General features: G+C 37.7%; 1 protein-coding gene across 1 annotated transcript; it reads right to left on the bottom strand.

The window, feature by feature from the left end:
- Positions 1 to 10,203: 10,203 nt before the first annotated feature.
- Positions 10,204 to 20,040, bottom strand: LOC128535383 (zinc finger protein 271-like). The gene is made up of 7 exons (XM_053509264.1): positions 19,890 to 20,040; positions 19,266 to 19,344; positions 18,864 to 19,044; positions 16,921 to 17,189; positions 14,777 to 14,844; positions 14,428 to 14,618; positions 10,204 to 13,493 (listed from the first exon to the last, which is right to left on the bottom strand). The coding sequence occupies exons 2-7, from the start codon at positions 19,332 to 19,334 to the stop codon at positions 11,482 to 11,484; spliced, it is 2,790 nt and encodes a 929-aa protein (XP_053365239.1). The 5' UTR covers positions 19,335 to 19,344; positions 19,890 to 20,040; the 3' UTR covers positions 10,204 to 11,481.
- Positions 20,041 to 21,483: the final 1,443 nt, after the last annotated feature.

Raw genomic sequence — 21,483 nt, 5'->3', positions numbered from 1 at the left:
TTTAATTTGCTGAATGTATAAATAACTTGGGTAGAATAACTAGTCACATAAATATTAGCTTTAATTTCTCAGTGTTACGAAATCTCATTGACCTCATTTCACCTATAAGCTCATTATGTAAAAAAAAAAAACAAGACTGTTTTGGGAAAAGGCGCATTAAAAATTCCTGTAATCAACCTCAGTGTCCAAAGATATAAGAGTAAAATATATGAGTGAGATGACTTACATGACTAAAATTAGCTCTGCTTGTAAAACTAACCATGTACAAACTGTGAGACTTAGTCATCATAAACGACAGCCAAGACCAATTTGTTCAATCTAAATGTGAACAATCATGCTTATTTAAGGAATGAATTACATATTGCACACTGTCATTGACTTTAACATAATGGTAGTTTAGGATCATTGAGGCATGTACTTTTGCATCTTCTCTTCGTGTGCCACGTCCCTGAAGCTGCGGAACGTCTCTCTCCCTTTGATCTGGTAGAACCGAGGCTGGTTGTGGCTGTAATCCTAGTTCTATTGAGACTTTCTGACTAGATCTCTGCAAGTTGGCGTTGTGGTCCTGCTACTTTCTTTCTTTAAAATGCCCCTTCCCTTCTTTGCACGTAAAAAACTCTGCTCCTCCATCACCTCCGCCACCCGTCTGTTATTATTGTCTGAGCTCTCTTCTTCTTTTCAGCCAGGTCATTCCTTCAGCACCTCTCCCTGATCATTAGAACATATCACAAGAGAACAGATTTCAATACCAAAATGAAAATTTTTTGTCTAATGCATTACAGTAAGACCATAAATAGTTCTTCCTGCAAATTAATGACACAAATGTGCAAGCATGTAACAATATATAATGTCTTTATATAATTGTAGGTGTAACGACAATGCCCCTGTGCTCCAAGCAATCTAAATGAAGAATTGTTTTGAAAAGGAGTAAGGTTCAAATGGAGTAAATGGAGTAAACATGGCTTGCACAGAGCCCTGACTAAACACCTTTGGGATGACACACATACTACGCGTGGAGCTGAAACAGGACACAACATGACGAGACTATACACCCGACGAGACGAGAGACAAGGCGAGACAAGTGAGAGACGGGAGACAAGATAGACGGGACATTTGCTAGGAGTCCTTTAGCCTGTGTTTCGCCTCAGGGCGTGTTGTGTGTTTATTATTTCTGTGACAGCCATTATTAAAGAATTCTTTTGGTTACACAACCCCTCTGCCTTTATGCCTGCTCTCTCCGACCACGGCGATCAACATCCGTCATTACACCCCGTTCGTGACAGAATGCTCGACCGACCAAGGCAAGGCAGAGACGATGGGGTGAGCGGACAGAGCAATGCCATTGCATCATGCTGGTGAGTAGCAGTGTAGATGGAAATGTTGACTGTCACGAATGGGGTGTAATGGCGGATGTTGATCGCCATGGGCGGAGAGAGCAGGCATAAAGGCAGAGGGGTTGTGTTACCAAAAGATTTCTTTAATAATGGTTGTCACAGAAATAATAAAGACACAACACAAACAAAGGAACAAACAAACTCAAATAATACACAATAACATGGGGTTAAACATGGGCTCTCTGGCAGGACACAGAGTAAGGGACACCAACAGGCTCTAATACCTGTTACACTACATTTAAGCTCTGTAACGAAACACAGGCTAAAGGACTCCTAGCAAACGCCCTGTGGCGAAACACAGGCTGAAGGACTTCTAACACACGCCCTGTGGCGAAACACAGGCTGAAGGACGAAACACGTAACAAGACACACATACTACGCGTGGAGCTGAAACAGGACACAACATGACGAGACTATACACCCGACGAGACGAGAGACAAGGCGAGACAAGTGAGAGACGGGAGACAAGATAGACGGGACTAGGGCTAAAGACATGGCAATCAGCTAGACATGGCTATTAGCTAAACATGGTTAAGAGCACTTAACCATGGCAGTCAGCTACACATACATCTTTAGCCCGACATGCACTAAGCTACACTTACCTAATAGCTCAACACAACACTAGGGAATCGGGGCACAGAAACACAGAGACGAGGGATACCCAGTGGCTAGGCTAGGGGACACTCAAAGGCTTCATAGTTATACTGTAAGCTAATTATTAAATTATGAAAATTAATTATTAAATTAATTATAAAGCTAGTATAAAGCCATAATTTAAAAAAAAATAATAATAAACTTCACTGCTGAAAAGAATGCAAAAGTATGTCTTTTCCAGTGTTTTTTCAAGTTCAAGTTCAAGTAGGCTTTATTGTCACTTCAACCATATACAGTTAGTACACAGTGAAACGAAACAACGTTTCTCCAGGACCGAGGTGCTACATGCAACATAAACTCACAACATAAATTAACAGAGAAGCTAAACTAGCTAACTAAGAAGCCTAGTTAGCTGTCTAGCAGAGACAGGACAGAGAGACCTAACATAAATTACAACATAAGTTAACATAAACTAACTAAAACTAACTAACTAAGGAAGACTATCTACAGGTTTTACAGACAACAGACAACATAAAGTGCACGTGCAATTGTGCAAACAAGCAACAACAAAGTGACAGTGCGACAACGACATATCAGTACATAAAATATGGTGTTGAGGTAGTAAACACAGCAGCAAGAATTAAGGAATTAGTGCAAAAAGTAATGAATATTGTGCAAAAGAGATAAAGAGTGAAGCATTTACAGATTTGTGTGTACGATAGTTTGTGTGGGTCAGTGTGTCTGCGCTTGTGTTGATTAGTCAGTTCAATCTCAATGTTTTGATGTAGTTAATTTAAGCTAAGTGATAATGTTTGTGTGTGTGTGTGTGTGTGTGTGCGTGTTTATCAGTTCAGTCCCTTTTTGTTGAGGAGACGGATGGCTTGTGGAAAAAAGCTGTTGCACTGTCTGGATGTGTGTGCCCGAATGCTTCGGTACCTTTTTCCAGATGGCAGGAGTGTGAAGTGTGTGTGAGAGGGGTGTGTCCGATCAGCCACAATGCTGGTGGCTTTGCGGATGCACCGTGTGGTGTAGATGTCTTCAATAGAGGGAAGAGAGACCACGATAATCTTCTCTGCTGTCCTCACTATCCGCTGTAGGGTTTTGCGGTCCGATATGGCACAATTCCCAAACCAGACAGTAATGCAGCCGCTCAGGATGCTCTCGATAGTTCCTCTATAGAAGGTGGTCAGGATCGGTGGTGGAAGCTGGGCCTTCCTCAGTCTTCTCAGAAAGAAGAGACGCTTTCTTGTGCAGGGAGCTGGTGTTGAGGGACCAGTTGAGGTCCTTTTCCAGGTGGACACCTAGGAATTTGGTGTTTTCGACAATCTCCACAGCGGAGCCGTTGATGCTCAGCGGAGAATGGTCGCCTCGTGTCCACATGAAGTCAACAACCATCTCCTTTGTCTTGTCAACATTCAGAGACAGGTTGTTGTCGTTACACCAGTCCGTTAGCCTCTGCACTTCCTCTCTGTACGCTGACTCGTCGTTCTTGCTAATGAGACCCACCACGGTCGTGTCATCAGCGAACTTAATGATGGTTCGAACTGTTGCTACACAGTCGTGAGTCAGCAGTGTGAACAGCAGGGGACTGAACACACAGCCTTGTGGGGCTCCAGTGCTCAGTGTGGTGGTGCAGTTCCCGATCTGTACTGACTAAGGCCTTCCGATCAGAAAGTCCAGGATCCAGTTGAAGAGGGAGGTGTTCAGGCCCAACAGGCTCAGCTTCCCAATCAGTTGTTGGGGGATGATAGTGTTGAATGCTGAGCTGAAATCTATGGTCAGCATTCAAACGTATGTGTCCTTCTTGTCCAAGTGTGTGAGGGCAATATGGAGTGTAGTGGAGATGGCATCGTCCGTTGAACGTTCCACGTTCTGAATAATCTTTTATAGGCTAAATTATAAAATTAAAAAATAAAAATAAGTAGAGCCTATGCCACAAGGCACACGACACACCCTGTATGTGGTGTCAATGTATGATAGGCCACATAAATAAATGAACAAATAAATAAATAAATAAATAAAAACTACACCTCATGCCTTTGGACTGTTGGAAGAAACTTGGGGAAGTACCCAAAGGAAACCCACTAAGCATAAAACCTTCACACGCACACATCACAAGTGAGATTTATATCCCGAAGACTGGAAGACAGTGTTACTATCCACCACGTCATTCTCTTCCTCTCCCCGTCCCTTGAGCTAACACTTCCTGGTTTATGTCCGGAGGATGATCTACACAACTTCCACTATTTGTTCTTCAGGATTTGACCAGGATATGTTAAAATGGTTTATGTTCTTTGAAGTAACAGATGTAAACAACATCAGGCGTTTGGCCAAACATTTAAAACTGTGTCTGAGATCATTCTGACGGAAAATGTGTTGGTCTTTCCTGGCATCAGTAACAAGTGGCATCAGTAACAAGTGACTCTATATTCTATTGTTTCTAGTAAGATGTGGCACTTATCTTCGCTATTTTATACTTTTATATTCCTTACTCCTTTGCAAATATAAAGAATATATACATAAAGACACCAATTTTGACACCAACTGCAAATTTGTTGTGTTGCACAATTACATTATCGCTCTTGAACCAATGCATTCAAAATATCTATTTCTGTCAGGGGTAGTCTAAAGAAAATGCATCTTCACAGTGCTTTAAATAGCATCACAAGAATATACCCTGCCTGCTTTCAGATAGCAGGACTATAAAGATAGATTTCTGTTAACTCAATAATCTGAGAAATGCATTCCAGGTAAATGGTAGGCAGCTAGGCAGTGTTAATTAGAAAGGAAAAAGGTGTGTGAGCATAAGGTGTGAGGAAGCCAAAACAAAGCTATAGTCACTGTTAGACATATTATTTAATATTATTTATTATAAATATTTATAACTTTTAATGCAGTAAATTAATCGATTTTAAGTAATTATATTAAGACATGTTGTCAAGGTCTACAGGTTAATATTTATAGAAACTATATAGGCTATAGAGGTCCAATATCAATATTTTCTGAAATAATTTAAATTGTTCAAGATTGTTTTTCAGAAAAATCAAATGAGTTGAACTGCATTTAATGAAGGGTCCATATAAATACAGTCTCCTCTTACATGCATATGAACTTGAGTAACATCCAATTCTTAATCCATAGGGTTTAATATGATATTGGCCCACCCTTTGCAGCTATAACAGCTTCAACTTTTCTGGGAAATATTTTCACAAGGTTTAGGAGTGTGTTTCTGGCCATTACTTCCAGGAGTAACAGCACAATTTTGTACGCGTTTATTTTGTGAAAGCATTCCTTTTGTGGACTGTTTCTAAGCAGTAAAAAGCATGCCTATAAATTAAAGACAAATATCCTCATCATAGATCTTCTTAAAAATGCACAACTCTGCAAAGACATAAAGCTTTCTTGTATTAATTTAGATTTATTTCGTTTTAGATTATATCTTAGCTAAGCTTGCAAATCAACAATTCTAGTCATCTCTGTATGACGTCTCACAGTTTTCCATGAATAATGTTTACAGACAGACTAAGATTGCTACAAAAATATAATTTTTTTCTCCATCAGGGTCATTGTGTAAAGAAGCAACATTTACCTTCAATTAGGTAATTCAAAGAATCTCAGTGCAGGCAGGTGAAAGATAAGGTACTCACCTGAATCAGGGTAAACACATCGTTGATGGCGAAAAATACCTTACCCTGACACAAAGAACTTTTGTTTTGAACATAATCTAACTGCAAACCAGTCAGCCAGCTTTGTGGTGATATGGGTATTGATATTGATATAGTGTATGTTGTGCTTACATTGTTTCTGCGCCACATCTTGATGATGTTTGAGTCTGCAGAAATCACCAGATCCGTCTGCTTATGTTAATGGAGGGAGAGGATGGGCACTCTGTCGTAATGCTCCGTCATAAGCAGAGGACATAAACCTGCAACAAGATGTTTTTTTTATTATTCTTATTATACACTTATGATAAAAAAATATTTTTTTCATTTACAGTTCTAATCAAGTACTGGTTTTTAATTTCCTTTTCCAGCAGTTCGTGTTGTGTAGCAATGATCTTTACTGGCCTTTCCCTTACTACTGTAATTATTATTTTTACTATTACTATTGTTATGGTTATAAACATTATTATTATTATTATTATTATTATTATTATTATCGTCATCATCATTATTGTGTTATGTTTTATTATTATTTTAATTATTTTTATTCTGATTATATTAAATAATGTTATAATTTGTCTTATTGTGATATCTGTTATTACAATAATATAATGATTATTCTTTTTCTTATTCTATGTTTATCACAAAATTTATTAGAGTGTTAATATTACTATTATTATTGTTAATATTTCTTAATGGGTGTATTTCCTAAAAGCATAATATCTCTTGTCTTTCACAGAACCCACTCTCACTCATCATCTATACCACTTTATCCTACGTACAGGGTAGTGGGAGCCTGGAGCCTATCCCAGGAGACTCGGGGCACAAGGTGGGCTACACCCTGGACGGTGTGCCAATCCATCACAAGGCACACTACAGGCAATTTGGAAAAATGGCAGTACCAGTTTACTTAAATTAATAAACAAACTTTACTTAAAATGATTAATTTCCTAAAATACGTAGTTATTCCTTTCTACCACTCGATGGCAGCATTTCTTTATTTAAAATAGTAGATACTGTTAATGAACTAGGTATTTAGTCTTTTACACCACAAAATGGCAGAATTTTTTTACTTAAAAAGGTAGATGAATTTCCAGAAATATGTACAGTACTTGTTTTCCACAACCGCAACCCTGACTACAGGATAAAGCGGTATAGAAGATGAGTGAGTGAGTGAGTGTTTTTCCACAAGTGGAAGGCATCATTTGTTTACTTAAAAATTAATAATTAATATTGCTTTGATAGAAAATGACCATGTCTATGTAAAGGAATTACATGCACATAAACCTTAACTGAGGCAAATGAGGCCTGCAGTTCTTCATATGTTGATCAGGTTCTTTTATGAGCTCCTGGATGAGTCGTCATTATGCTCTTGGGGTAGCTGTTTCAAGTTTTTTTCCCATTTGTGGACATCATGGTTTCCCTGGAGTCCCAAAGCCTTAGAAATGATAACCCTTAACCCTTTCAAGACTGATACATGTCAATTACTTTGTTTCCCATATGGTCTTGAGTTTCTTTAGATCATATTTCACTTTGTCAGACAGGTTTTATTGAAGTGATTTCTTAATTCAACATATCTGGCAGTAACCAAGCCTGGGTGTGGCAAGTAAAATTTAACTCGTTACAAAAACCACAGTTTAATTACTTTTTCATATTAACTTTAAATTCACTATTTACTATTCACTACATTTACATTAGAAATATAATAGAAGAATGATTAACACTCAAGCTCTAAATTTAAAGCACATTTTCTTCATCTGAAATTTTAAAATAGAGTAAATATTAAATACACTCATCCTAGCAGAGGGACCATAGTTCTGTTTCCCTCTGAGATGTCTGTATTTATTTAGTGTGATTAATAATTAAGCTCTATACTCAGCCATTGAGGTTGCACAAGGTTGCACAAGCCAGAGTAGTCTTATTGTCAGTTCCAAGCCCGAATAAATGAGGAGGGTTGCGTCAGGAAGAGCATCCAGTGTAAAATGTGCCAAATCAATATGCGGATCATCAGAAAAAAATTCCATACCGGATCAGTCCAGGCCCCGGTTAACAACAACCACCTCAGGTACTGTTGGTCTGCAGGATATCTGTGGAAATTGGGCTACTGTTGACCGATGAAAGAAGAGAAAGAGAGAAGGAAGACATGTCCAGAGAGCGAGGGAAATAAGGAAGGGTAAAAGTGTAGAGAAACTTTGAATGTTGGCACTATGACTGGTAAAGGGAGAGAGCTGACATGATGGAGCAGAGAAAGGTATATTTATGTGTGTACAAGAGACCAAGTGGAAGTGAAGCAAGAATAGGAACATTGGAAGTGGGTTTAAACAGCTGTACTATAAAACTGGAAGTGGAAGGGGTAGAGATAACAGCTGAGTCTTTGAGAACTTTTAAACGACAATTCAAGACATATCTGTTTCTTCAGTACTTTGACTTAGTAACCCAGTAACAAGTGTAAGTACCTATCGAATGACGGAAACTTCAAAAGAACTTTTTTGTAAGTCTCTCTGAATAAGAGATTCTGCCAAATGCCTAAATGTAAAGATTGGCGATTGGAGCTGACCCTAATGGGCATGTGGGAGAAGGAATGAACTTGATGAGGATGTGATGGGTGGGTATAGGGTCAGAGTATTGTAGATTTCACAAAAAGTATGGACATAGCAGTGCTAAATCTATATTTAAAGAAGAAAGAGGAACTGAAGATTAAAGACTACAAGGTGGTTGCAGGAGATAGTGTTAGCTAGACAATATATAGAACATAACTTCAAAAGGTACAGAAGACGAAAATGAGAGTGAGGACTGAACCCAGGATTAGATGGTGGAAGTTAAAGAAGTGGAAGACCCCTTACGCACTCACTCATCGTATATACCGCTTAATCCTGTATTCAGGGTTGCAGAAGGCCTGCAGCCTATCCCAGGAGACTTAAGGCATAAGGCAGGGTACACCCTGGACAGGGTGTCAATCCATTGCAGAGAAGTGGAAGATTTTTGTGTGAAATTAAGAGAGGAGGTAAGTCAGGTACTGTCTAGTGGTTGAAAAACTGGTCAGATACTGCAAAAGTGGTAAGGGAGACAACTTGGAAGATATTACATCCAGATAGACATTAGGGTGCAGAAAGGAAGATAAGGAAACGTAGTGGTGGAATGAGGAAGTACAGGAAAGCATCTGGAGAAAAAAGCTTGCGAAAAGGAATTAGGATAGTGAAGGAGATGAGGAAGGTAGACAGGAGTATAAGGAGATGTGATGTAATGTGAAGAAGTAAATGGCTAAGGCTAAGGAACAGGCAGATAATAAGTTGTATGAAATGCTAATCTCAAAGGAAGTGAAAAAGGCTTTATATCGACTGGCCAGACAGAGAGACCGAGCAGGGAAGGATGTACTACAGGCTAGGATGATAAAAGATGCAGATGGAAATGTACTGACAATCAGACAGAGTGTTTTGAGAAGGTGGAGGGAGTATTTTGCGAAGCTGATGAATGAAGAAAATGAGAGAGAAGTTTGGATGAGGTGGAGGTTGTGAATTAGGGAGTACATGGAATTAGTAAGGATGAATTGAGAACAGCTACTGTATGAAGAGGATGTATGGAAAAGCTGATGTTCGACTGATGTTCCAGTGGAAGTAAGGAAGTGTTTAGGAGCAACAGGAGCAGTCGGGAAAAAAGAAAAACAATGTATTACTTCATCTTGTGTTTTCAGGTCATTGGCACTGGATTTATTTTAGTTCATTTGGCAGTGGACTTACTCCTCCTCTGAATCTCTCCAGAAGCATTAAAAACTAAAACAAACAGATCCCTGAAAAGTGAAACCTTGACTCTTTAGTATTAAGTGTTTTTTTTTTTTTTTTTACAATTTAAATCATTTAAAATATGTTTTTTAATCAAATCAATGTCAGGTTACCATGAACATCACAGCACTTAAACTGCTCATATGAGTTTACAGGACTTCCATTTAAATAATGATTTGGGGAGTTTAAAAGTATTGTGTTGTTAGATCTCAGCACAGTATTTGATATTGTGGACCATGAAATACTTCTAGACAGACTACAGTGGAAAAAAGTTCATACTTAGATCCCAACCCATATGACTTGTGGAGTCACACAAGGATCAGTTTTCATATAAGCAGTCCTCTGCTATTCAACTTATACAGTACATGCTTCCTCTTTTTCAAATTCTCCAGGACTATGGAGTTGCTTATCACAGCTGTACAAATGATACCCAAATGTACTTTGCATTCTACCAAATCATCGTGACCCTATAAATGTGATATGTTAATGTGAAAAAGGAAACAAGAGGCATCAAAGTTCCTTCAAGTAAATGAATAAAAGAATGAAATAGTTATTTTTGGAAATAAAGAAAGTAAGTCTGTGGTTAGTGCTTATCTTGAGCCTATAGGGCACTGAAGAACTAATCTCCATGTGAAGGATCTTGGCATAATTATTGACTAGGATTTAAAGTTCAATAGTAACATTAAGACTGTAACAAAATTTTTTTTTAGCATGTTAAAAACATAACTAAAATGAGAAACTTCACATGTAGACAAGAGTTAGAAAAGTTTATTCACACTTTTATTTCTTGTAGTGTGGACTACTGTAATGCACTCCTGACCAACCTTTCTAATAACACCATTAGGCATTTACAAATTATTATATATAAGAAGAGACAACACCTTACTCCAAAGTCAAGTCCCTTACTGTCTACCAGTTAAATATAGAATAGAATTTAAGGCCCTGCTTAGTGTTTACACTAGTAATGGGAAGTTTGGATCATTTTAGTGACTTAGTTCTTTGAATCTCGTTCATCAAAATGAACAAATCTTTTTTAAGTCGTTTTGTTCATTTCGTTCTTTTGATATTAATTAAAATATTACATTTTCAATAAACAGACCCGTAACACGTCTACATACAAAATTTTTGGCTATTGTTCCAGTAATTAAAATATTACAATGCAGCTAAGGACATGTTATAATAAACAGAATGAGCAGCTCACCACTCATATCTTCTAGCCAGAGTCGTTCTTTTTTTTTAAATCTATTGCATAGCGTCTATGGGAATCGTGACAAAAAACAAACGAATGAATAACTCTCCGAATGACCCATTTAAAAAGAATGAATTGATCATGAACGAACAATCACTAGTTTACACATCTCCCAAAGTTATGGACCCAAAATATATCAGCTAGATGTTTGCCAAATACACACCTGGTACGGATCTCAGATCTGCAGGAACTGGTCAGCTAGTGGTGTCCAGAGGCTGAACTTAATACGGTAAAAGTGATTTCAGCCCTTACACCACCTGCCGCTAGAATCAGCTTCATTTGGAACTCAGACTTGCCCCAAATGTGCCCACTTTTAAAACTACTAATGTTTTTCTACTCCTTTTAATTACTCTTTTATTCATTATATTAATTATGTATTTTTGGTTATGTAACCAATATAAATTGGTTTTATTTATGTTTTATCTTAACAATTTTTAATTATTAAAAGAAAAACTGTATAATGCATTATGTAAAGCACTGTAATTTGCTGTGCTTTAAATTGCACCATTCCTTGTACAGTGAATGTAAAGCAAAGACAAAATGTACAGTTCAAGATACAGATCATTTTTAGCAGTGATGCTAAAAATTAATTTGCCAACTTTGATTTCTGAAGTGTCTCTGAGTTAGTTCACTGCTGCATCTGTTTGCAAAGATAAGGTTTGTTTCCTGTGATTCCTTTTAAGGTAATTCTGATAACAAACTCGTTTCACTGGTCTGTCCAACCAATGATGAGCTTCTTTCCTTTGTGAACATGCTCATGTTTGCTGAGATCATAGAGAATCAGAAAAACTCTTTCCGCACTTTTAAGAGTCACACGGCTTCTCTCCTGTGTGAATGCGCTGGTGTTGTTGGAGATGATCCTTTCGATGAAAACGCTTACCACACAGTGAACAGTGATACGGTTTCTCTCCGGTGTGAACACGCCGGTGTCGCTGGAGATCATTCTGTTGATTAAAACTCTTCCCACACTGCGAGCAGTTGTATGGCTTCTCTCCTGTGTGAATGCGCTGGTGTGTGTAGAGATGACTCCGCTGATTGAAACTCTTTCCACACTGCGAGCAGTGATACGGCTTCTCTCCTGTGTGAATGCGCTGGTGTGTTTGAAGATCACGTTGTTGATTAAAACTCTTTCCACACTGCAAACAGTAAAGCAGTTTCTCTCCTGTGTGAATGCGCTGGTGTAGTTGAAGACGATCCTTTCGATTAAAGTTCTTCCCACAGTGTGAACAGTGATACGGCTTTTCTCCTGTATGAATACGCTGGTGTCGCTGAAGATCGTTCTGCTGATTAAATTTTTTTCCGCACTGTGGGCAGTGATACGGCTTCTCTCCTGTGTGGATGTGCTGATGTTTCTGGAGATTAAATTTTCGATTAAAACTTTTTCCACATTGTGAGCAGTGATACGGCTTCTCTTTTGCGTGAAGACACTGGTGTTCCTTGAGATCACTCTGTTGACTGAAACTCTTTTCATGTTGTGAACGATAAGTCTTATCTTCTGTGTGAATGCGCTGATGTTGTTGAAGACCATCTTTTCGATTAAAACTCTTTTCACACAGTGAACATTGATACGGCTTTTCTCCTGTGTGAATGCGCTGGTGTCTCTTGAGATCATTCTGCTGATTAAAACTCTTCCCACACTGCGAGCAGTGATGTGGCTTATCCCCTGTGTGAATGCGCTGGTGTGTGTGGAGGTGACTCAGCTGATTGAAACTCTTTCCACATTGCAAGCAGTGATACGGCTTCTCTCCTGTGTGAATGCGCTGGTGGGTTTGAAGATCACGCTGTTGATTAAAACTTTTTCCACAATATGAACAGTGGTACTGCTTCTCTCCTGTGTGAATTCGCCGGTGTAGCTGGAGACGATCCTGCCGATTAAAACTCTTTCCGCAGTGTGAACAGCAATATGGCTTCTCTCCTGTGTGAATGCGCTGGTGTCGCTGGAGATCGTTCTGCTGATTAAAACTCTTTCCACATTGTGAGCAGTGATGCGGTTTTTCACCTGTGTGAATGTGTTGATGTTTTTGCAGATTAAATTTTCGATTAAAACTCTTTCCACATTGTAAGCAGCGATACGGCTTTTCTCCTGTGTGAATACGCTGGTGTCGCTGGAGATCATTCTGCTGATTAAAACTCTTTCCACAGTGCAAACAGGGATACGGCTTTTCTCCTGTGTGAATGCGCTGGTGTCGCTGAAGATCGTTCTGCTGATTAAAACTCTTTCCACATTGTGAGCAGTGATACGGCTTCTCTCCTGTGTGAATTTGCTCATGTTTTTGCAGATTAAATTTTCGATTGAAACTCTTTCCACATTGTGAGCAGTGATGCAGCGCCTCTCCTGTGTGAATACGCTGGTGTTTCTGAAGAGCATTCTGCTGATTAAAACTCTTCCCACACTGTGAGCAGTGATAAGGCTTCTCTCCTGTGTGAATGCGCTGATGTTGCTGAAAATTTCTTAACCGATAGAAACTCTTTCCACACTGAAAGCAGTGATGTTGCTTTTCTCCTGCAGAACTGCAATTGTGGGTTTTAAGGGCATTCCTATTACCAAAACTCCTTCCACAGTCTAAGCAGTGATGATTGTCCTTCTGTTTATCACTGTGAGAATTGTCAGAACTTAGAGGATCAGATGATGTTGGCTGGCTACTTGGGCCTTTGGAAGGAATCTGTAGCTCATATTTAATTTCTCCAGATTCCTGAAGTCTTGCATACTCTTTATGGTGGCATCTCTGGATGTGTCTGTCTAGGTAAATTTGAGATGCATGGGAAAAAGGACAAGCGAAGCAGGAAAAGGCTTCCAACAGAGCATTGTTTAATTCTGGAGAAGTGAAAAGACAAATATTTAAAGCTGAAGATAAAATGCAACTACATTAAGATTCTAAAATGTAACAACACTAAATTCAAACGAGTGTTTAAGGTTCAGAAAAACAGTAGAGTTTACTTAAACAGGTAGTCTCAGAGTTATGATTAAGGTCCGTTCCAGGAGCATGTTCGTAATTTGGATTTGTTCTTAAGTCTGGCAATGAGTCTTATACACCTTTGACACGAATATACAATGTGTAAAGCATACCGATTCACCTGACTAAAGCGAGAGGAATCCCAGACACCATATTGTCTCAGTTTTTTTTCACACCGTATTGGACTGTGAACACTTACTGAGGGTTATCTGAAATTAGGATTATTCACCATAAGGACAGCTTTACAATTTCCAAGTAGAGTACAAAGTACTCTATCTACCTCAAGAAACCCAACAGATAATACAGCAAGTCACTGACTTACAAACAAGTTCCGTTCCAGGAGCACGTTCCTAAGTCAGATTTGTTCGTATGTCAGACAAAGTGATTCACACAGGGGCACACAAACTTACACAGCTCAGGGATCGGCATGGCCCTATTTTAGCTCTAGAAAAATTAAGCCTATAGCAGGGAATAGAGTATTTTCCTACAAAACTCGCCAGCTATGGAATAATTCTCCAATTTCTGTTTTCAGAGGTACCGTCTTAATCGTTTAGTTTAAACCATATTAGTTTATTTAGGCGTTTTGTTAAAAAAAAGTTTTAATAGAGTCTAAAGGTGCAGATCTTGAAGGGGTCATTATTTTGTGAGATAAAGTTGAGCTACAGTATACATTTTAGACCCTATGCCTGATTGGATGCCAGTGCCTGATCATGACAAACATTGACTGTCAGGGCTCCACTATACAATCTTAATTAAACAGGTCCATCTGGTATGGTATGTATGGACGAACTTTACCATTTGTTGAGTAGTTTTTGTTCCAAAAGTGGTCAAACACAGGACTGCATCCTTTGGCATACTCCTCTTCAGACCACACCAAGAGTTCCTGGCCTGGGTTAATGGGGCGACAGCAATGAAACAAAACTTCCCCTCGATACTGAAATGCCACAAGATTCTGTTCTTCATTATTACAGGCACAATTCACATACCTAAAAAAAACGAAACAAAGTGGCAGAAAAGGTAAAAAATCTCAATGTTATGGACTAAAAGAAAGCATAGGTAAGATATGATTGGCAGGAAGAAAATGATGTTTGGAGTTTTAAAACCAACAACTAAACGAACACCTAACAATCGGTGTATTGCTCACCTCATCCAGTTTGCACAGGTTTGTCTTTTGGCATCTCTGTATTCTTTACACTGCCTGCCCCTTTCTATCTGTAGAAAAAAAAATACACATTTACTTTCCTTCACTTAATCAATATATGTTTCTGGTGTTATTATAATGTTTGTTTTTTTTCCTTCTAACCCTGATAACATTATGAATATTGACCCCTTCTAGGACAAATGGACTAGACTTGTTATATGCAACAAAGAAAAAAGGTTATTATTGTTTATAGTTTAAATTATTGTAATAAATTTGTTATTGCAGAAATCCTAATTAGTTTCTAAGATACTATACTGCTATATAGCTATATAGCTCTGGAAAAAAATATGAAATAAAAAAAGAGACCACAGCAATTTACTTAAGAAAACTTCTGGAATGTTATCAAGAGAAAGATGGATGGTCACAAACCATCATCGAAGCTGAGCTCCTTTTTTGAGGAGAGTATGCCAAATAGCTGTAATTGCATATCGGGGTTATTCTACCAAATAATGATTTCTTATTATTTAGCCAAAGGATTAACACACTTTGTTCAAAAATTATTTGCATTTTGTTTTATTTGAGTATGACAAGGTTGCTTAGCCCAAGTTACACACTCATGCACAGTAAAACCTAACAGCTGTTTTCGTATAAAACTGCACAAATCTGTGTCTAAAATTCCTGATTTTAAGCAATGAGTTTTCACTCCAAATATTGACTGGTTATTTTATTACTCTTTATTGCTTTTTATAGAAGTATCTTTTATGCAGAAATGTTTTCAAAAGCATCTTTTGCATATGCCATATTTTTGTATGTGCCCAATACTTTTGTACAGTACTATAAGTAAAATAGTTGTTAGGTTTTACTGAGCATGTTGGAGAATATGAGTTATTCTTGTAACTTTGTCACACTCGCTCCTTTCTATTTTTATGTGAACCCCAGGAGCGTACATTAGGTTATTTGTTTCCATCTGAAACCTGGTCTTGTACTATATTTCTTTCCTTACAGCCATATTCTCCTGTAAAATTTATTATTTATTAATTTTTAACTTATATATGGAAATACTGAATGATTTTGTACATAATTTTACAGACATGATAAACATATATAACAAAATTGGCACAGCATATAATATGGTGCCCAAGACTTTTTACAGTTCTGTATGTTTGTTTTTTTCAGTACTGATATATTGTACACACATTTTTAGGGAGCTCGACAAAATGTTATATATTTTCTTTAAATATTGAAAAAGTTTTACACTGCATATAAAAAAATAAAAACTGTACTGTATAGTAAAAAAGTACATTTTCTTTTGTAAATTCTTTTTTAAAACTCAGATTCTAGATTCAGTACATGTAAGGTTGTCCAGAAGATGTTCATCGACAGCCTACACAAGTTGGCTTAGAGATGAGGGAGAAAAAGGTCCACAAGCAACTGGGATGACCAGGGGCTTGAGAATATTGTCAAGCAAACACTTGGGAGAGCTTCACAAAGAGTGGAGTGAGGCTGGAATTAGTGCATCAAGAGCCCCATGCACAGGAAAACAGGAAAAAACTGTTGCATTACTAGTATTAAGCCACACCTGAACCAGAGACAACATCAAAAGTGTCTTAACCCGGGCTAAGAAAAAAAAAAAGACTGGACTGTTGCTCAGTGGTTAAAAATTCGAATTTCCGGTACTGTCATTTAACATTTGGACAGTACCATTTCTACAACAACACAAGGGGGTTTGGGTTGTTAATTCAGTCTGTTAAATAAGTCAGTAAGCAAATTGTTGTTTTGCATTGTCCCCTCAGGCCAAAGGTCATCTGTACACTGTGACCTCCCCTGATAGTGGGCCTGCATTAAGACCGACACATTTTTTTTCTCCAGCTTATTTATGTAAATTGGTCAGTAACATTTTATCTAAAATAATAAATAAATAAATAAATAAATAAATAAGATCTTTAAATTAGTTTAATGTAGACTGTGCAAGCAAGTACCAGTGAGTTTTAAGTCAATGGACCTGATTGTTTAAAATGTCTCCACATATCAATAGCAGAAAAAAAATTATATTGTTTGACATTACCGTCATCAAGTATGTAACACCTTTTTCCTTTAACAATATGCAAGCATTAAAATTCTTTATAATACATTTATAACAAACTCACCACCCATGAGTATCCACTGTTCATAGCTTCCTCCCAATCTACCAGCTCTCCCTGGTCGGGTCCGAAGTGCGCACCTACTGGAACGGTCTCCCCCTTATTAAACACTCCCAAGACTCTGCCAGGAATACTGGACTTCAGAATCTCTAGTCCAGGAGGAAGAGTTTGTCTTGGTCGGTCAGTAACTCCAATAGGAACAGGTGTATTAGGGATATAAAGGGGTGGTCTACGAACCTCACACTTGTTAAAGAAGGATTTGCAAACCTCACAATCTGGGAGCAGAGAAAACACAATGAGAAGAAATTATGTCCAAATGTGAATATACCAAGTATATCTATAACATGTATGTCCAAAATTGCTTGGCAGAAAGATTCATCGAGCACCATCAAGAGCGTTGAGATCCCACAGAACACAACAAATGTTATGAGAATGTTTTTGTTTTTTTCATTTAAGCATAAACAAGTGCAGCACTAAAGATAGGAGTGCAACATTTTGTGATCATTTACAGAATCCTCAATACCTGCAAGTTCAGGGACATGGCTGTTTTAAATTAAGTTACTTCTTTGTTTATATTTCTGGAAATAGGACAAACTAAATCTGTTACAGATACCAAAATCGTACTCATAACCATCAGATGCGTGCTATTGTTGAACATCCCTTTCAAGGGGCTTTTGTTACCTATTACCCACATCCAGTCATGGTCATCTGTAAGCTCATTCACATGTGGGCAGTTTAACAAATTTAACATTGTGAGAAGATTTAACATTATTTGAAGAGGTCATAAGTATCAGTAAATAATTTTCCTGAGATGTTTCTATGTTGTGTTTTTTTTATTTGCTTATTAACTTTAAAAGAGATCAGAAAAACTGGACATAGGGACTGCATACAGCTGCTCAAGCGTAAATAAGAATAGAAACATAGATGTTCTGTAACATTAAATTTACCTAAAATAGGAACAAAATGTGGCAGGTATCATGCATTGAATTAGAACTTATAGTTGTAGGAAAATCACTGTAGCATGATAGGAATAAGAGACTTTGAGCCATGCTGTAATATGAATGCACGTTGGCATATGTTAGTTTTATATAACCGCATGATCCATGGTGTAATTTCACTTTATACCATGTAAAGTGCGAGTGCGGGGCTGGGGGTTCAGCTTATTGTCATCTGTTTACGATCACAACACAGAATCATCAGATTTTTTTGGGAGTTCGTATGCTTGTTCAACACAACTAAGCATACAATTTTGTAAAATCAGCAAACAAATTTAAAAAATGTGCACACAATATATTTAGGCTGTAACTCAAAAACAAGAGAATTAAACAGGGATGTTGTGCTCTCAGGTGACAAGATGTCTGGATAGTGTATCCCCTAACTAAAATAAAACTTAATTAATGCAAGTGCATACTCATACAGTAATGTGATACAAATAAAGATAGCCACAAACAATCTTGGTAAAATGTTCCTTTCTGTCCTTCTGATGCAGTTAAAAATAAAATTACTTAAAGTTACTTAAAAAAATACAATGAATCAAATGTCATCAGTGCTGTCAGTCTCCTCCAAAATGTCTGTGTGCGCATAGTGTGCGCCAATCTCTACCCCTGACCTACAAACTCATAACTAACAAAGGAGGAAGGCATGCAAAAGCATTGCTCTTGACATTTTTCCGAATATCAATAATAACAGGCATAAAATTAAAGTTAACATCTTTGATCTCTTCCTCTCGTGTTTAATGGTGGCTTACACATTTTGTCTGCAAGAACTAAAACAAAACGAGGGAATGAACTGTTTGTATACACTGGGTACAGCATTTGAAGGGTTCGATGTAGAACTGTGATAACCTGAGCCACAGGCTAAATTCCCCCCGGCCCTCCATTTTACTTTTCATACACTATCGGTACTAAATCTCAGTAGATAATGTCAGGGTTTAATAATGAGTGTCTTACAGAGGTAGTCTTTACTGTCAGGATCTTCCTCTTTAATGGAGAGAAATTCAGGTGTGGTGTGGAGGTCGAGGACATGGTTGTAGATGTTCAGCTCCAGCGTCTCCTCTTCCTTCACACAAACTTCTGACCCATCGAATGTTCCTCCATCTCTCCAAGTCTCTTTTTTCACGTCCTTACACACCTGAAAATCAAACAACAGTAACACTCTTTCAGGAAAGACTTTAGATTTCCTTTTCCATCCTTTTCTAATGCCATACGTGGTTGTGAATGATTAGCAGTGCAGCTTGAAGGCTAGCAGTAAAGTAAGGCGATACGATACAATACAAACACTGCTCAAACGAGTTATTGTTACTGATGATGATGATGATGTTTTTTGTATCACACCTTTACGTTAAGCGTTACCTGAGAGAGGGCAGGATGAGGAGCCCGAGACTTCCTGGAGGATCGCCGTCTGTCTCCTTCTGAACTCATTATAACTCCTCTAAACATAAATTCATAATAATAATAATAATAATAATAATAATTTAGAGACTTCTATGAAAATAAAAGGAAATACAAGGAACATATAAATCTGTTCATACTGTAAGCACTTTCCTAATCCTCAACAGTGATTAAATGTTTTTAATAAAAAAGTGTTATGTATGTTTGAACTAAATATATTTTAATATTCAAATATTTTGGACCTATATATGGTCATATACAGTTAAAATCTAAACCAGACTGCTAGATGCTAGATTTTTTTATATATATAAATATTTTATTTATTTTGTTATTTTAATCCTGATTAGTACTGATAGCATAAAATGGCTTACAAGTTATGATCATTTAAAATACTTAAAACATACAATCACACGTTCGCGACACTAAAAACACCTCGCTACGTGAGAAACACAAATCACTGGTTATTGTATAAACAGTGCACTATGTAGTGTGCACACGGCTTTAGGGTATACTGAACGCAGTGCACTTAAACAGGGGAGTGCACATTCATTTGGAATTCAGCCATACAGCTTTATTTTAACTTACCTCTTGGTTTACAGAAGAGTTAGTTCATCATAAACAGACACAATAACGAGCTTTACATTTTGACTCGGGGACTAACTACAAATCTCTGTTAGAAAGACTTGAATGTGATGATTAGGTCCGTCAGCTAATGACGTGCAAGCCAACTACGCCTTTTTCTTCGCCAACGTTTTCTGGCGATTTGAGAAACGGTTACTGGACGCGTTACCGCCACCACCTGGATTGAAGTGGTGTTTCAGGGTAAATGACGCATAATTCAAATTCAAATTCAAATTTTATTTGTCACATACACAAACATACACAGTACGAAATGTAGTAAAATGCATTATACGACTGCAATTGACCCTAAAAGAGAATTAAAGTTTACAAATAAGAAATAAATATGAATAAAAGAAATACGATAGAAATTAAATAAAATTTTTTAATTAAACTAGGAAAAATAGAACTAAAAATAAAAATAGAAATGTGCTAGGAAAAATAGAACTAAAAATAAAAATAGAAATATGATGTACAAAAATAGAAATATACTGTACAAATTGAAATATACTGTGCTGTGTGTGCAAATATGCATAGAACAAAGTGTCTTTGTGCAGAGGTTATTAAAGTGTCTTTTTGCACTGGTCCAGGATGTAAATGTAAAACTGTAAAATGTAGTGTAGTTGTGAAGGTAGGTGTGCAAAGTTATTAAAGTGTCTTTGTGCAATGGTCCAGGATGTAAACGTACGACATGTAGTGTATATATGAAGGAAGGTGAGCGTGTAATTGTCCATAGTGTTCATGGATGTAAGAAGATTGATAGACTTGATCAATTATGAAAAGATGAAAAGATTGTTAGTTCTGCATAGTGGTGTGGTTGTGGTTGAGAGACCTTATCGCCTGCGGGAAGAAGCTCCTCCTCAGTCTCTCTGTGTTGGCCTTCAAGGAGCGGAATCGCTTCCCAGACCGCAACAGAGTAAACAGTCCGTTATTGGGGTGGCTGGGGTCCTTCACGATCTTCCTGGCCTTGGTCCAGCACCGCTTGCTGTAGATTGAGTGCAGGTCAGGGAGCTCGATGCGGATGATGCGCTCAGCTGATCGCACCACCCTCTGTAGAGCTCGTCTGTCCTGCATGTCCTAATTCTAAAATCCATCCTTCCATCCATCCATCCAGGAACCTGGTGGAGGAGGAGGTGGAGGTCAATGGTGACTATTGTATTTATTTCCCTTTTCACAAACGTTGGTAGGTCCTCCCGTCAACATTAATACTCACTATGGGCAATTTGGCACCAGTTAGTGTAATCTGCATATCTTTTGGACTGTAGGAGAAAACCGGAGTACATGGAGGAAACCAAACAAGCACATGGAGAACATGCAAATACTGTATGCACACAGACCCTGTGTGGAAATTGAACATAGACCCTGGATATGCAAGGAAACAATACTAACCACTAAGTCACTAAACGGCCATTTTCTACTAATTACAATTAAATATTTTTTAAAAAACATTTTAAAATAGGGACATACTTTACTTATTCTTTAAAGAATATCTTCTTTTTTTATCACAAGCACTTAAGTTTCAATAATAGCAAAAGTTGTTGGGTCCTTGAGCAAGGCCCTA

The sequence above is a fragment of the Clarias gariepinus genome, chromosome 13, assembly GCF_024256425.1.
Source record: "Clarias gariepinus isolate MV-2021 ecotype Netherlands chromosome 13, CGAR_prim_01v2, whole genome shotgun sequence".
NCBI classification, from domain to species: Eukaryota; Metazoa; Chordata; class Actinopteri; order Siluriformes; family Clariidae; genus Clarias; species Clarias gariepinus.
This window is presented reverse-complemented; position numbering and strand designations above follow the sequence as displayed.

Bases quoted from the DNA above. Each gene is read 5' to 3' on its own strand.
- LOC128535383 (XM_053509264.1), bottom strand. From the start codon at position 19,334: ATGAGTTCAGAAGGAGACAGACGGCGATCCTCCAGGAAGTCTCGGGCT. The intron at 19,045-19,265 runs GTAACGCTTAAC...TTTGATTTTCAG, and splicing joins CTCATCCTGCCCTCTCTCAG to GTGTGTAAGGACGTGAAAAA. The intron at 17,190-18,863 runs GTAAGACACTCA...CTCTGCTCCCAG, and splicing joins TGACAGTAAAGACTACCTCT to ATTGTGAGGTTTGCAAATCC.